We start from the raw sequence: 15,376 nt of genomic DNA, 5'->3' as shown, positions 1-15,376 counted from the left end.
GCCAGCAGTGTGGGTTCAATTCCTGTAGCTGCTGAAGTTATTCATGAAGGTCCCACCTTCTCAATCTTGCTGAGGTGTGGTGATCTTCAGGTTAAATCACCACCAGTCAGCTCTCCCCCTCAAAGGAGAAAGCAGCCTCTGGTCATTGGGAACTATGGCGACTTTATTTTTACTTTTCACCATCTTTTCCTCCCATCCATTTACTTCAGATCTTGAATAGTTCTCGGACTTCTGTGGACACAACAGATACTGGGACCCAACTGGTGATAAAGGATGTGCAAATGGATGATGCAGGGCATTACACACTAGTGGTGAAAGATCGAAATGGGAATGTGCAGCATCAGATCAGTCTGGCTGTCGTAGGTAAGTTGAGTGCCAAGTGTGCGGAGGAAAATCACGTGGTGAGAAAGAATAATGATTAAGGGATGAGGTGCATGATTTTATCACAAGAATGTGAGAAATGTTGAGCATGATTTAATGGGACAGAAACAGTGTCCGTTTTGGACCCGTTTAGCGGGGAGTTTCTTGGTATCTGCAACGCCAAGGAAGACATCGCTATTTAACAATTTTCTGGCCTCGACGAGAAATGCCCTGCCGAGGCCACACTTAACCTTCATTTCCTGCACTAACGATCTCAGCTCGCCAGTGCAGGAAGAGTATTTGCAGATCGGGGCACCATTTTAAATGCCACCCCAATCGTCCGGACACCACCCCCTCCCCACTGCACCCAACCTATCTCTTACAGGGTGCTCGAGCCCCCCGAAACCCACCCCAATCCCTGGCACAGGCAATCTGACATCTTGGCACTGCCATCCTGGCACTCTGGCAGTGCCCCTGCCAGTCAGGCAGTGCCACATGGCGGTGCACGATTGACATTACCAGGGTTCCTGGGTGGCACTGCCAGAGTGCCAGGCTGGCAGTGCCAATGTGTCTGTATTTCAGCGAGAATGTGAGGGTACCACTCTGCCCAGAACACAACCACCCAGGGGTCGCTAATGGCCTGGGAGACCCCCTAGGTGCTGTTACGCCTGGTCCACGATTGTGGCAACCAGTGCTAAACGGCGTCAAGGGAAGGTTTTCCAGGCTCGATTGTTAGTTCCGGGGCCCTGGGACTATACGACGCAGGCATATTTAAATTAGCCTAATGGTTCACTTAAATATGCTAATCTGGATCTTGCCCAATGAGGGTGAGATCGCGACGTCTTGCAAGATTAAATGACCTCGTCAAGCCACCAAGTTGGGCACGATGTAGCCATTAAATCACACCTGTTGTTTTTGCATATAAACACAGTATAACTGCAGCTTAATGGATGAAGTTGTGGATTGAATAATTGATAACTGAACAAAAAGTAGAATAGATCATGGAACAAATGCCAAATCATGTTAAAATCGTTTACCACTTTCCTCAGACAGGCCGGAGCCTCCAGCTGGGAGACCCTGTATCTCGGAGTTATGTTGTGATTCTCTCACCCTGTCGTGGTCTGGTCCATGTTATGATGGCGGGAGCGCTATCAAGTCCTACATCATTGAGATGAAACAATCTGGAGATTTGGAGTGGAAAACGTTGACGGATTCTTGCAGTAGCACCTCTTATCAGGTGAACTGTCTGAAGCCAGATGGAGAGTACAGCTTCCGTACATACGCAGTGAACTTGTATGGCGTTAGTGAAGTGGGCGAGGAATCCAAACCTGTTAACCTAAATAATGCAGAAGGTAAGATTTTGAATCCTATGATTTATTTTATTCTAACATGACTGACACGTCTAAGTGCTGACAAACACACACAGACAGACATGTGCAAATTTGGTTTATGAAAGAAAAACTTAATTCACAAACATTTTCCAAGTGTGTGGGATTCGGAATAGAGTTGAGTTGTGGTATTTGTTCTGCTTTGTTAATTTTCTTAGGGGCAATTTAGCATGGCCAATCCACCATTGGATTGCAGGGTGGAGCAGTGGGTTAGAAAATGTTCCTTCGAAGTAGGGAACTGTTTTGTTTTAATTTAGAGTACCTAATTCATTTTTTCCAATTAAAGGGCGATTTGGGGTGGCCAATCCACCTAGCCTGCACATCTTTGGGTTGTGGGGGTGGAACCCACGCAGGCATGGGGAGAACGTGCAAACTCCATACGGACAGTGACCCAGGGCCGGGATTCGAACTCGGGTCCTCAGTGCTGCAGTCCCAGTGCTAACCACCACACCACTTGCCACCCTGCTTTGTTCATTTTAAATGTTCACCTGACACTCTCCGTAGAGAAGGCTACCAACTGTTTGGGAAGAACAATTGAACAGATAGTACATCTTGGGATCTTTAGCAATACCTAATAAATTATTAGTGATCCAGTGCACTTCAGACCATGGGATGTCTGAGTGAGCAAAGTTCCTGGTTCTCTCAGCCTATCTTCTGCTGCGTCATGATGCCATGGGCCCTGTCGCATCTCTGTAATCTGAGTCAATCTTTCAGGAGCCCACAAGAGATAATGGGAACATAATGAGCTGATTTTCCATGTGCTGACCCATCCCTATTCTCAACGGAGAAGAACAAATGCACACACACCTCACCAGAATGGGAATATGAAAATAACATTCCATTCCCTCAGGTCATAACTGATAGATTTGTTTGGGTGGAACAGTGTGTCAAAAAATGACGGAAGAGGAGAATTGTCAGTCAGTGACATAGAGAGTCCCAAATAGTTAAAGCAAAGGGACGGAATGGGGAACAAACATTCTTAAAGTCGGAAAAATTCAGCAGCATAAGTTTTTGCAGATGGAAAAATGAAAGAAAATGCAAGGTTCAGAACTGAGTTGAAATGCTGGCGCGGCCCTGTACCAGGTGGCAGTTAAAATAGAAGTGGTGCTGTGTGACCATTTCCAAATGTTTCTATTGCAGCATGTCGGAAAGGGAGGCAGGCTTGTGACTGCAGCTGGTTGTTCTGGTTGTTGTTTGCAGGGGTGGGGCAATGGAATGTCACTGGAGGAGTATTATTAGACCCAGACTGAGCTCTGGAGGTAAGGGTTCAGATCAAACCCACCATTGCCTCTGATGGAATTTAAATTCAATTAATAAAAAATCTGAAATCAAACAGCTATTCTCAGCATTACTATCATTGATTGTCATAAAAACTCCTCTAATAAGATCACTAATATTCTTCAGGGAAGAAAATCTGCCATCCTCACCCGGTCTGGCCTATATGTGACTCCAGACCCACAGCAATGTAGTTGACTCTTAAATGCTCTCTGAAATAGTCGATTAAGCTACTCCGTTCACATCGAGCAGGTTCGAGTTTGTCTGTTCTTATGTTCGAGGGCAATTAGGGACGGGCAACAAATGTTGGCCATGCCAACGATGCCCACATCCTATCAAAGAAATAAACCATTTTGCACAGCAGCTGCATCCTTGCAGGAGGTGGCACAATTCTGCATCTATCTTAATATTTTTAATAATCCTTATTGTCACAAGTAGGTTTACATTAACGCTGCTATGAAGTTACTGTGAAAAGCCCCTAGTCGCCACATTCCGGCACCTGTTCGGGTAAACGGAGGGAGAATTGAGAATGCCCAATTCACCTAACAGCACGTCTTTCGGGACATTTTAGGAGAAACCAGTACACCCGGAGGTAACCCACGCAAACACAGGGAGAACGTGCAGACTCCTCACAGACAATGACCCACTCTGGGAATGGAACCTGGCACCCTGGTGCTGTGAATCAACAATGCTAACCACCATAGATAGAAAGAGAAATACAGCACAGAACAGGCCCTTCGGCCCACGATGTTTTGCCGAACTTTTGTCCTAGGTTAATCATAAAATTTTGGACACTAAGGGCAATTTTCCATGGCCAATCCACCCAACCTGCACATCTTTGGACCATACTACCATGCCGCCTACTTATCTGGAAACTGTGACGACTGTGATCATGGTTATATACCTGTCACAAACTCTTCACTTGTGGTTTGCTATGCACAATAAAATACCACAAATACCGCCTTTGGCTGCTCTAACATGCTTTCTTTTATGACACATTATGATGGGTCTTCCTCCGGCATTCGCATATTTTATTTTTGTAATTCGATCCACTATCCCAACCTCTGCATGTATTAATTCTCTTTCCAAGTAATAACTGGCATCTCGAGGTAGGAAGGCGATTGATGTTTAGACACGGGATGCCACTGGTCTCTTTTCCGTCCCACTATTTCCCCTTCTCTTCCGTCAGTGAATGCAGTAAGGATGCCCCTGAGCTTTGCTCGGGATTAGATGGGCGAGAGGAAGTCACAGAATAATTGCCGCAATAGATCATGGGAATGCCAGTGAAAACAGAGGAAAGTAGTCAATTGCAATGGTGCATAAATGGAATTTTGAATGGTTGTTCTCAATATATCCTTTCTTTTAAGCTGTTTTCACATCATGTTCTGTAACCCAGCCCCACATTTATATTGAAACATGATGAAGATAAGGTTTCTTCTGACATAACTACTGCAGAATAGAATTAAAAGTTACTTCTTTTTGTCTTCTGCCTTGTTCAGAGTGGAACTTCCGCCACCTGCCACAAAGCATTTGTCCATCTCAGTACGCCGAGTATAATTCTCAGCGACTATATTTTTGATAGGGGGTACAAATTGAAGTCTGGATTATAGCATTCAGGTTGTACTTGGGTAGATTGAATGGGTAGATTCCCGTACCAGCCTGCCCGGACAGGTGCCGGAATGTGGCGACTAGGGGCTTTTCACAGTAACTTCATTGAAGCCTACTCGTGACAATAAGCGATTTTCATTTCATTTCATTTCATGTAGTGAAAATTCTGTTTGGTTTCCTGAGGAAATGCAGTGCAGCAAAAGCACTGGGGGAAGGGTTTGAAACACCAATGTTTGGCCTCTTACAAGTAGGTGACCATACCTGGCCCAAGTCTGAGACAGAATGGGCTGTTGGGAGCGGTTGCTGCCATTCACTGTTTTCTTAATGCAGTAATCTATTTTCTATTTGAAGAGAAAGAAGACGAGAAGGAAGAGATTGCGTGTTGTGTGACAATAAATACGTCTCAGAAGTTGACAGATCTATACATACAGCAAGAGTGTCTTGGTGTGTAAGTGTCAACACCTTTAATTCATGCATAACTTGCTTTCTGTTTTTAATGTGGTACAAAAGCATGCTGATGTTTTAGTGCTGAGCTCCTGATGCACTGTAAACTCTCCGGTCCGGAATGCTTGGGACCAAGATGTTTCTGGATTTCAGAATTTTCTGGAATACAGAATTACATTAGAATGCCTACCTACAATAATGTGAACGGGAAAACACCAGGGCCGGAATTCTCTGTTTGGGAGACTAAGGGCGTGATTTAACTAAAATGTTTTTGGGTGTGATTTTGGGGGGAGTTTGACTGGGTGAGATCCACACTGCTATTCAACCACAGTTAGTCATTTTTGGGGGCCTTGGGGAGATTCTCCCCAGTCAAGCCCACATGTAGAAATTTTTTCAGCACTGGGAGCTAAACCCGCCGGTGAGACTGGCTCCTCCAAGATCGTGCTGCCATTTCTAAGTGGGCTTGAAGGTCCTCAGTGCCCCACATTCGGGACCCTCAACCTTAACTGAGGCCCCTTCAATACCCGCCCTTCAGGCCCCCCCTTAGTGCCACACTGGCACCCGGACACCTGGCATTGCTACCCTGCCAATGCAACCCGGACATCTTGGCAATGCCAAGTTGCCAGTCTAGCTGTGCTAATTTGTCAGAGGGAGAGCCAGGAGGCTACCCTGCCCTGTCCAACCAGGGTCTCCAATAGCCTTGGTCCCCCAGGTGTCGTTTGGCTTGGTACACCAGTGTGGACCAGTGCTGAAAGGCACCCGGTCTAGGCCTTTCTGGACAGGCCAATAGTTCCCAGACTGGGAGAATCTGCCGCAGACATATTTAAATGAGCCATGCCTTGTTGCATCATGAAGTTCAGAGCGACGAAGTCGGAAAAATCACACTTCAGGGTCCCAGGTCCGGTTCCCGGCTTGGGTCACTGCCTTTGCGGAATCTGCACGTTCTCCCCGTGTCTGCGTGGGTTTCCTCTGCGTGCTCCGGTTTCCTCCCACAAGTCCCGAAAAACTTGCTGTTAGGTAATTTGATCATACTGAATTCTCCCTCAGTGTACCCAAACAAGCGCCGGAATGAGCCAACTGGGGGCTTTTCACAGTAACTTCATTGCAGTGTTAATGTAAGCCTACTGATTGAGCTTGGCTACGCCTACCCCATTGATGAAACAGCTGGGGTTTAGGGTGTCCAGAGCGTTTGCCTGGGTGGGCTCCTAGATGACCAGATGCTCTCTGAGCATTCATAGGACACTGAACAGTCAGCAGTGTGAGCAGCCAGGAGTCTATAAGTAGCCAGTAAGGGGTGTGTTTCAAACACATACTGCAGTAATGGCAGTCTGAGCCAGGCCACCCTGATCCTCAGGATGACACCCTGAGTGCATGGACCTTGCACCAAGTCGTTCCCTGCTACTGCCCCTGGCCCGGGCAACCATCCCTCAGCTAGTCTGACACTTCTTGATGCTTTTTCAGAGTTTTATTAGCTTCCTGCTCGCCTTCAGTAGCTATGTGCCCAATCCCCGCTTGTAAATAGTTGCGCTAATTTACTCCCGTGAGATTTCTGCTTGAGGGGTGGAGCATCACCGAAGGGTGGAGTATGAAGTGTCCAAATCACAAATGATATTTAAATCCATGCAAATTATGGTTTTGCCCATGGACTGGCCGGTGCGGGGTGCAGTCTTCGATATCGGCACCAGTGAAGGACCAGACCATGGCGTTGGAATAGGTGCTGGGTGCAAAACTGATATATTCCCATTTTGCGTGATTCTCTGCCCAATTGCAATTCTCGCTTCCAGTGTCGCGAAGTAGAGAATTCAACCCTCGATATAAATATGCTCCTGAAATACGATGATAACATAAAGCCAGAACAACTTATTTTATTTATCCAAGTAATTTATCGTTGATGTTTTCACACTGCTTTTACATGCCATAAACTGTTGAGACACCAACACCAGATACAAATCTTCCACTGCAGCAAAGCTACTTCATGGCTTCTTCATAGTTTCCACTTTTTTCAATGTTGCAAGTATAATTTGCTTATGTTTAGCTGTACTTTTCTCCGATGTCACAATGAAGGTTTTTAAAAACAAAACTATACCCTGGGAATGCCAGGGTCTGCTCATAAGGAGTGCAACAACATGAAGAGAGGATGTGTGGAGAGAGAGACAGTGGCAGGGATAGACAGAAATCAAGAGCGGAGAGGGGGATGGACAAATAGATTGATCGAGGGAAAGGCTAACTGAGACAATGGGCATGATCCAGTGGCCACGTTGCACCTGAAAAGCAGCTTGCCGCAGCATAGCGTGGCCGATGGAAGTTGGCCACTTCCGGGCACGACCCGGCTCGCAACGCCTTGTTGAGATCCAAAGCGATCTCAAGAGGAGGCCTCTTATTTTTAACCAGTGTCCCTTATTCCTAGCACCTCTCACATTGGCTTGTTGTAAGTTGATTTATATCACACCTTTTGCAACCTTGGGGTGTCCCAAAGGGCTTTCCAGTCGATGAAGAACGATTCTGTGGTAATGTAGGAAACATGGAAGATAGTTTGTGCACAGCAAACAGAGTGATGATGACTAGATAATCCGTTTCAATGTTGGTTGAGGAATATGTGCTGGTCGGGACACTGTAGGGGTGAGGTGGAATGGGGGCGGGGGGGGGGGGGGGGTGGAATTTCCCACTTTTCTTCAAAGTTTTGTGGAGGGTCTTTTATGCCTACCTGAAGGGGGAAAAGGCCTTGGCTTAACAGTGCGGCACTCCCTTAGTACTGCTCTGAAATTCCAGGTCAGATTATGTGCTGAAATATCTGGAATGGGAGTCAATCCACAACATTTGATGAGAGCTACCATTGAGCCACCATGTGAGAGAGTCAATGTACAAGAAGAGGAAATGCAGAATGACTTGGTACTTGCATGCCAATATTTTTATTTAGTCATTATTACTAGATTTCCTCGATGCAAGATGTGAAGAAAATTTGTTCCTCTCTATTTATTAAAGGAAAGCTTTAAAGCCTTTTTCTGTGAAGATTGGCACCTCATCCATGCAGTTTGAATAAATGTAAAACATGCCTAGAGGGCATCCACAGGCACAAATCTGAGGCTAAGGTGCATCAAGTCCTCATCAGAGAGCTGCTCTCTTCTGATGATGTTGCACGAGTATTCCATACGGAGCAGTATTTTCAGCAGCAAATGGACAGACTAACTTGCACTCAGTACGAGTTTGGGCCGTCTTTATTATTGTCCAGTCCCGCAGTGCCAATTGACCTTTGGCTGAGTTGCTACATTCTATCCAAGGAGGGTTCACCCATGAAGAGTCTGTTCATCATAGAGATGACGACTCACATCTATGGGACTCTACCCCCTGTTTTGGCTCTTCCCATTTATCATGGGTTATCTACTTCTGCAAGGACAAAGAAGGCATTGTGAGCCGATACTTGAAGGGTCAGGGGGTCGATAGCAGATGGCACGTGTGGGCACTGCACCCGAGCATGAAGGGGCTGTCCTAGTGGGTGCCAGGGTGTCATGAAGATCGGATGTGGGGATGGTGCGATGTGTCAGCTAGTGATTTGAGTGGGGGGTGGGGGGGCGGGGGGGTGGGGTGGGGGTGGGGGGGGGGGGATGTTTGGATTATTAAGGGATGGCAAGCAAAACTGATGCCAGGAGAAAGGTGGTAACTTACCCTTGCAGCTCGTTGGAGGTCACTTGTCGTCATTGGACAGCCGCTGCCACTGCATCCCAGCTGGCACTCCCCTTTGTTAGCGGCGAGTTGCTGAGGGGTAAGTCGGGTAAATCAGACAGCGAGGCAGCCAGAAATGTCGGAGTTCTTGTGGGGGCTCATTTTTGGCACTAAGTGCCGTTGAATATGGGCCGTGATCATGCCAGTGTCACGAAACACCCGGCCAAACATGCCCAAAAGCGGCCATTGAATTTTTTCCGTTGAATCTTCACAAATGGGAGTCCAGAAAATTGGGTGACTTCTTCTGTGGTTTCAGTACAACAGCAACATACATCGTCAAACTCCTTGAGTTACTTGAAATGCAAATGGCCTCCCCAGGTGCTGGTTGTCGAGCCCTTCACCATTTCAGTGGAAGGGTTTTTAAAATGACAATGGCTGGATGACTGGGTGGCCCCATGAAGATGGAAGTTTGGAATTTTAAATAAAGTTATTCAGGAGGATACTCATAGCTGGGGATGTTGATTTTGCCCATTATGTGGACAGTAAAATATATTGATATTGTCATTGCATACTGGCTGGAGAGAGAGCAAATCCCTTTAATAATCTACAAGGGCAGCTAAAGCATTAATCTGAGTAATGAAGGCTAGAGGGAAGTCATCTCTTAACTAGCTCGAGATACATACCCAGCCTCAAAAGTCACCATCGGCTGAGATGAGGGGCTTATTTGCAACTTTTTCTTCACTAAAGGAGCTTGGTCAGGATTTAATCTGAAACAGCTTGAAAGTTTGGCTTCCATTGCCTGCAGTGAGCCAAGAGAGAATCCTTCAATCCTGCAACATTTTAATCACCATCATAAGTATTAGCAAGAGACTTGTTTCTTTCTTTGCTGTCTTAATAATCTAAGTGCATGTTATGTCTTTCAAACTCATCTTTTCGCTATTTATGTGTATCTAGTATGTGCGAAGAGTATTGTGATTACAGAAAGATGGCATGCCACAAACATCAACACCTGAGCAAGTTTGAATCTACAATATCCAAGCTCAACACAACCATTCAGGGACACATCTGGATGTACCAGATCAGACTGAGTTTGTGACTAATTTCAATAACTGGTCTCTAACCAAGCTCTTTTGATCATTTCTAGAGGGACCTTTGGTAAAGTTTACAAACTGATGGAAAAATCCAGTGGAAAAATTCGAGCGGGCAAGTTTTACAAAGCCCGAACAAGTAAAGATAAGAAGAGCGCACGCGATGAGATTGAGATCATGAATTGTCTGCACCACCAAAAGCTGGTTCAGTGCTTGGATGCTTTTGAAAGTCGGAGTGAGATCGTCATGGTGATGGAATAGTAAGTATGGTCTCATATACAAGGCTATAGGGAAGTGATGAGAGAGGGTTCCTACCATACCCAAAGAAGGAGTTAGGCTGCAGTAATCCTTATTCCAATAGAAACATCTCTGGTCAGGTTTGAAATTGGGTTACAAATAGGTTGCTTTTGTCTACACCGAGTAGATTATCATAGATTACCATAGAATTTCCAGTGCAGAAGGAGGCCATTCGGCCCATCTTGGAAAGAGCACCCTACCCAAGGTCAACACCTCCACCCTATCCCCATAACCCAGTAACCCCACCCAACACTAAGGGCAATTTTGGACACTTGAGGGCAATTTATCATGGCCAATCCGCCTAACCTGCACATCTTTGGACTGTGAGAGGAAACCGGAGCACCCGGAGGAAACCCACGTACACACGGGGAGGATGTGCAGACTCCGCACAGACAGTGACCCAAGCCGGAATCGAACCTGGGACCCTGGAGCTGTGAAGCAATTGTGCTATCCACAGTGCTACCATGCTGCCCTGTAGTAGCAGCAGTTCTGGAACATGTGAGGAAGAGTAAGTCCATTGAGCCCCTTGAACTTGCTTCTCCATTCAGTTGGATCATGGCTGGTCTGCACTTTTGCTCTATTTAATTCCACATTTGATCCCTATTCCTTAATACTCTCGCCCATCAAAGTTGTTCTTAAAAATTAGAATTGATAGGGCAACCACACTTTCTGGTGCTTCACTGTTCCCCATCCTTTAAGTTGGGGGGCGGTTAGCTCAGATGGCTAGATGACCAGTTTGTGGTGTGGAACGATGCCAACAGCATGGGTTCAATTTCTGTACTGGCTTGAGATTATCAATGAAGGCCGTCGTCCCAATGCCTGAGGTGTGGTGACCCTCTAGTTAAATCCCCACCAGTCAAGCTGGCTCCTTGAGAGGGTGGGTGGGGGGGGGGGGGGGGGGGAAAGAGAGAAACCACCTTCATATGTTTTGGCCCTATGCAAAGCTAGAGGATTACTGGAAGGAGGTTTTTAGGGTCATCTCTAAAGTGGTGCACGTGAAACTGGACCCGGGCTATTGGGAGGCCATATTCAGGGTGTCGGACCAGCCGAGGTTGGAAACGGGCGATGAAGCAGATGTTGTAGCTTTCGCCTCGTTGATCGCCCGAAGGCGAATCCTGTTGGGGTGGAGATCAACCTCTCAACCCTGAGCCCTGGCGTGGCAGGAGGACCTGCTGGCATTCTTGACGCTTACAAAGATCAAATTTGAACCGAGAGGAAGGATGGAGGGATTTTACAATTCATGGGCGTTATTATGCACTTTCGAGAATTGGATTGCATCGAACATAAGGGGGGTGGGGGTGCTGCGAGTGTTGGGGGGAGAGGGATTGTTTGTGTTCATGGTGACTATGGGTGATTCCTGATTCCTTTTTGCCATTTGTTCATGTTAACATGCGGGCCAATGTTTGGGGTTTGGTGGGAGGATGGGATTGTTGTTATTGATATGGGGATTGACATTACATTCCTTACTAATTATTGTTTATTGTTGGGTGTAAATTTGGGAGAAAATGTGAAAAAGGAGAATAAAAATATATTTTTTTAAATCCCCACCAGTCAGCGCTCTCTCAAAAGGGGAGAGCAGCTTGTGGTCCCTGGGGACTATGGTGACTTGTGGCCACTGGGGGCTATGGTGACTTGTGGCCACTGGGGGCTATGGTGACTTGTGGCCCCTGGGGACTATGGTGACTTGTGGCCACTGGGGGCTATGGTGACTTGTGGCCCCTGGGGGCTATGGTGACTTTCACTTTTCTTCATCCTTTTAGGTGAAAAATTGCTTCTGGTTTTATTGTATGGGGTTGAATCACTGATAGAGTCTCACAGGAGATTAATGTTCGAATGTTGCTCTGCACCATCTTTAACGGTGCTTTGGATTAAAATGTTTGGTTTGATATTGACACTGAGATATGTGCAGAATTTAGGACTTTGGATAAAGTACATAGACTGCATGATGAGAGAAACCTGGATGTTAATGTCCTTCAGTATGGTTAACTTCAGTCTATTTAGGGGTTACAGCAAGCAACAGAGGTTAGAAGATCAAATCTGCTTAGTATTTACATATAGCGGTGCATTTGATTGTCAATAGAGTTTAAAATGCCTTGAAAAAAAGAAGAAAATAAGGCTGGGTTTGATTCTTTAAAGCCTCAGCTGGTAACCTGGTTGCTTTTTTAAGAGTAATTTGGGATAAGCAAACACCAAACAAAATCCAGATGGTGGTGTACTCAGTGTTAAGCAAATCAACCCAACCAATAGTATTGCTGACACTAAACTTCTGCTGTGAAGATAGAAGGGGAAGGGGTGGCTTTGTGATATTGTCACTGGACAGTAATCCAGAGATCCAGGGTAAAGTTTTGGGGTCCAGTGTTGGATTGCCACCATAGCAGATGGTGAAATCTGGATTTGATAAATGTCTGGAATACCACACATCGATTGTTGTCAGGGATTAACCCTTAGTTTGGCCTATGTGACTCCAGATCCACAGCAATTGATTCTCAAATTCCCTCTGAAATGGCCGAACAAGCCATTCAGTCCAAGGGTAGTTAGCAGTAGGCAATAAATTCTGGCCCAGCCAGTAACGCCCACATCACATGAATGAATTTTGTAACAAGAAGTTAAGCAGCATAGAGACAGGTAAATTTGATGATGTTGGGATTTCACTGGGGTAAAATGGGCGATGATCATCCATTAAGTTTAAGCATGTTTGCTGAGGTTTTTTTATTCTTTCTGGGTGCTGCTGGCTGGGGCACTATTTGTAGCCCATCCCCAGATGGCGGTGAAGATTATGGGAAATGGGGGGGGGGGGGATAAAATTATACTTAGCCTTTCACAACCAGAGGACATCGCAAAATCAAATGGGGCACATTTAAAGTGTGGTCACTTGTTCTAATGTAGGCAACACAGCAGCAAACTTGTGCACAGTAAGCTACCACAAACAACAATGTGATATGAGGTGTATGTATCCACCAGGGAGAGAGGGATGAGACTCCTCTTACTAATGCTGTGGGATTTTCTGTATCACCTCGGAGGGCAAATGGGACCTCCATTTAATGTCTCATCTGAAATATAGCGCCTTTAACAGCGCAGCGCTCCCTCTGTGCCGCGCTGACAGCGCAGCGCTCCCTCTGTGCCACGTGAGAGTGTCAACCTTGGATTTTGTGCTCAAGTCCTGGAGTAGAATTTGAATGACAAGTTTCAGACCCTGAAGCGACTTTACTATCGACAGAGCCAAGACTTCACATGGTTAGAGAAAGGAGTGCCCAGTTAATGCAATCCAGGGCAGATCTTGATTATTCACTGCTGCCAAAATCAAGCAGATTTGCTAGGCACAATTTTGAAAGGAAAGTTAAATGTCAACAAATTATTGGACTTCTCAGGTCTCATGCCAGTGAAATATGTTGTTAGTATGTTAGTATTTTTGATCTGTTGTGCAGCAAATTCTACAGTTTTGTTTGCCATGCTCTGACCTGACTGTGACCTTGTGCAGTATCTCTGGAGGCGAGCTCTTTGAGCGCATTGTGGATGAGGATTTCGAGCTAACGGAGCCGACCTGCGTTTTGTACGTCCGCCAGATCCTGGAAGGGCTGCAGTTCATGCACCAACAGAACATTGTGCACCTGGACCTGAAGCCAGAGAATATTGTGTGCGTCAACAAGAATGGCACACTTATTAAAATCATTGACTTTGGACTGGCCCGGAAACTGGGTGAGTAAAGACCATCTTTTTAGGTACGAAGTGGTTTCATAATCTCTTCCCCTGAGGTCATTAGCTGGGAATAATTCTCTGATCTTGTGCATTCACATGTAAGGAGAATGGACAGGGAATCGGGGCATAACATTGTGATCTCAATGCTCCCACCCCTAGCTCCCAATCAGGAAGGAACTACCTCTGTTCAGTCCATGGGCGGCATTCTCCCCTACCCGGCGTGACGGAGGGTCCCGGAGTGGCGCCAACCACTCGGGGGTCGAGCATCCCCAAAGGTGGGGAATTCTCCCCACCTTTGGGGGCCAGCCCCGCGCCGGAGCGGTTTGCACCAGAAGACTGGCGCAAACACCCAGCGCCCCCGCCAGCAGGGCTGGCCGAAAGGCTTTCGCCGGTCGGCGCATGCGCCGGCAGTGACGTCAGCGGCAGCTGGCCGCTGACGTCACTGCCGGCGCATGCGCGATGTGGTGTTCCCTTCCGCCTCCGCCATGGTGGAGGCCGTGGCGGTCACGGAGGAACATAGTGCACCCAGGGCACTGGCCCGGCCCCTGATCGGGGGGCCCCGATCACGGGCCGGGCCACCGTGGGGGCACCCCCCGGGGTCGGATCGCCCCCCGCCCCCCCAGGACCCCGGGGGCCTGCTCGCGCCGCTGAGCCCGCCGTTCCAGAGGTGGTTTAAACCTTGGCGGCGGGAGAGGCCTCCCAGCGGCGGGACCTCGGCCCATCCGGGCCGGAGAATCGCCGCAGGGGCCTCTCCGATCGGCGGGGCGAGATTCCTGCCCCCGCCACTTCCCGGGTGGCGGAGAATCTCTGCCACGGCGGGGCGGGATCTTAGGCGCCCCCAGGCGATTCTCCAACCCTGCTGGGGGTCGGAGAATTTCGCCCCATGTATGAAATGTTGCAGCAAATGCAGTCATTCTATAAGCTGTATTGTGATGACTTTTGTGGCCCTATATCAATCAGTTGACATTCAATAATTTCTCAAACCAATGGGTTAAGTGTCACATCAACAACCATCTTGAGCGAGTTTACTGAACACACTGGAAATGCAATGGCCTCAACCATCCAAACGCGCAGAGAGAAGAGCATTCGATTCATATCGGTATCCACTACCCTGGCGCAGGGAAGTGATGATTCCCTTCCTCTCCCCTTACCTATTCTGAGCTCAGGGCTGCTTGGTGCGAAAATCTTTCAAAGTTAAACTAACAAGAAAAAAAATCCAGCGGTCAAACATAAAGTACAACTGGACTTTACATTGATCTTGTTCATAAAATAGTTAAAAGTTATACATGATTGCATCAGTCATCAACAGCACCAGAGGTGCCAGTCTCTGAAGTCTACGTTTAAAAATATTTATACAAAATACATTTAATGCTCTGCTGCGTTCAGAGTTGCAAATGTGGTTGGAACAATGGTGAAAGTTCTGAGAGGAGTCTCCCAAGTCTTTTTCTAAGTGACTGGTGCCTATTCCTCACTGGGGTTTAGTATCTTTATTTTTTACCAAACCGTAGGCATGGGACGTAATGTTTTTGGCTGGTTAGGTTACTAGCTCAGTGAGTGACA

General features: G+C 47.0%; 1 protein-coding gene across 2 annotated transcripts in view; it reads left to right on the top strand.

The window, feature by feature from the left end:
• Nucleotides 1-15,376, top strand: part of LOC119954082 (myosin light chain kinase, smooth muscle-like) — a 103,172-nt gene that overhangs the window by 57,394 nt on the left and 30,402 nt on the right. For both annotated transcript variants that reach the window (XM_038778936.1, XM_038778935.1), the window contains 5 exons: nt 210-363; nt 1,410-1,712; nt 4,983-5,079; nt 9,880-10,083; nt 13,599-13,816. In XM_038778936.1, the coding sequence (XP_038634864.1) occupies nt 210-363; nt 1,410-1,712; nt 4,983-5,079; nt 9,880-10,083; nt 13,599-13,816 (976 nt within the window). The remainder of the gene's footprint in view (nt 1-209; nt 364-1,409; nt 1,713-4,982; nt 5,080-9,879; nt 10,084-13,598; nt 13,817-15,376) is intronic.

This window comes from Scyliorhinus canicula, chromosome 19, assembly GCF_902713615.1.
Source record: "Scyliorhinus canicula chromosome 19, sScyCan1.1, whole genome shotgun sequence".
NCBI lineage: Eukaryota > Metazoa > Chordata > Chondrichthyes > Carcharhiniformes > Scyliorhinidae > Scyliorhinus > Scyliorhinus canicula.
The sequence above is the reverse complement of the archived record's forward strand: the minus strand, read 5'-3'. Positions and strand labels throughout refer to the sequence as shown.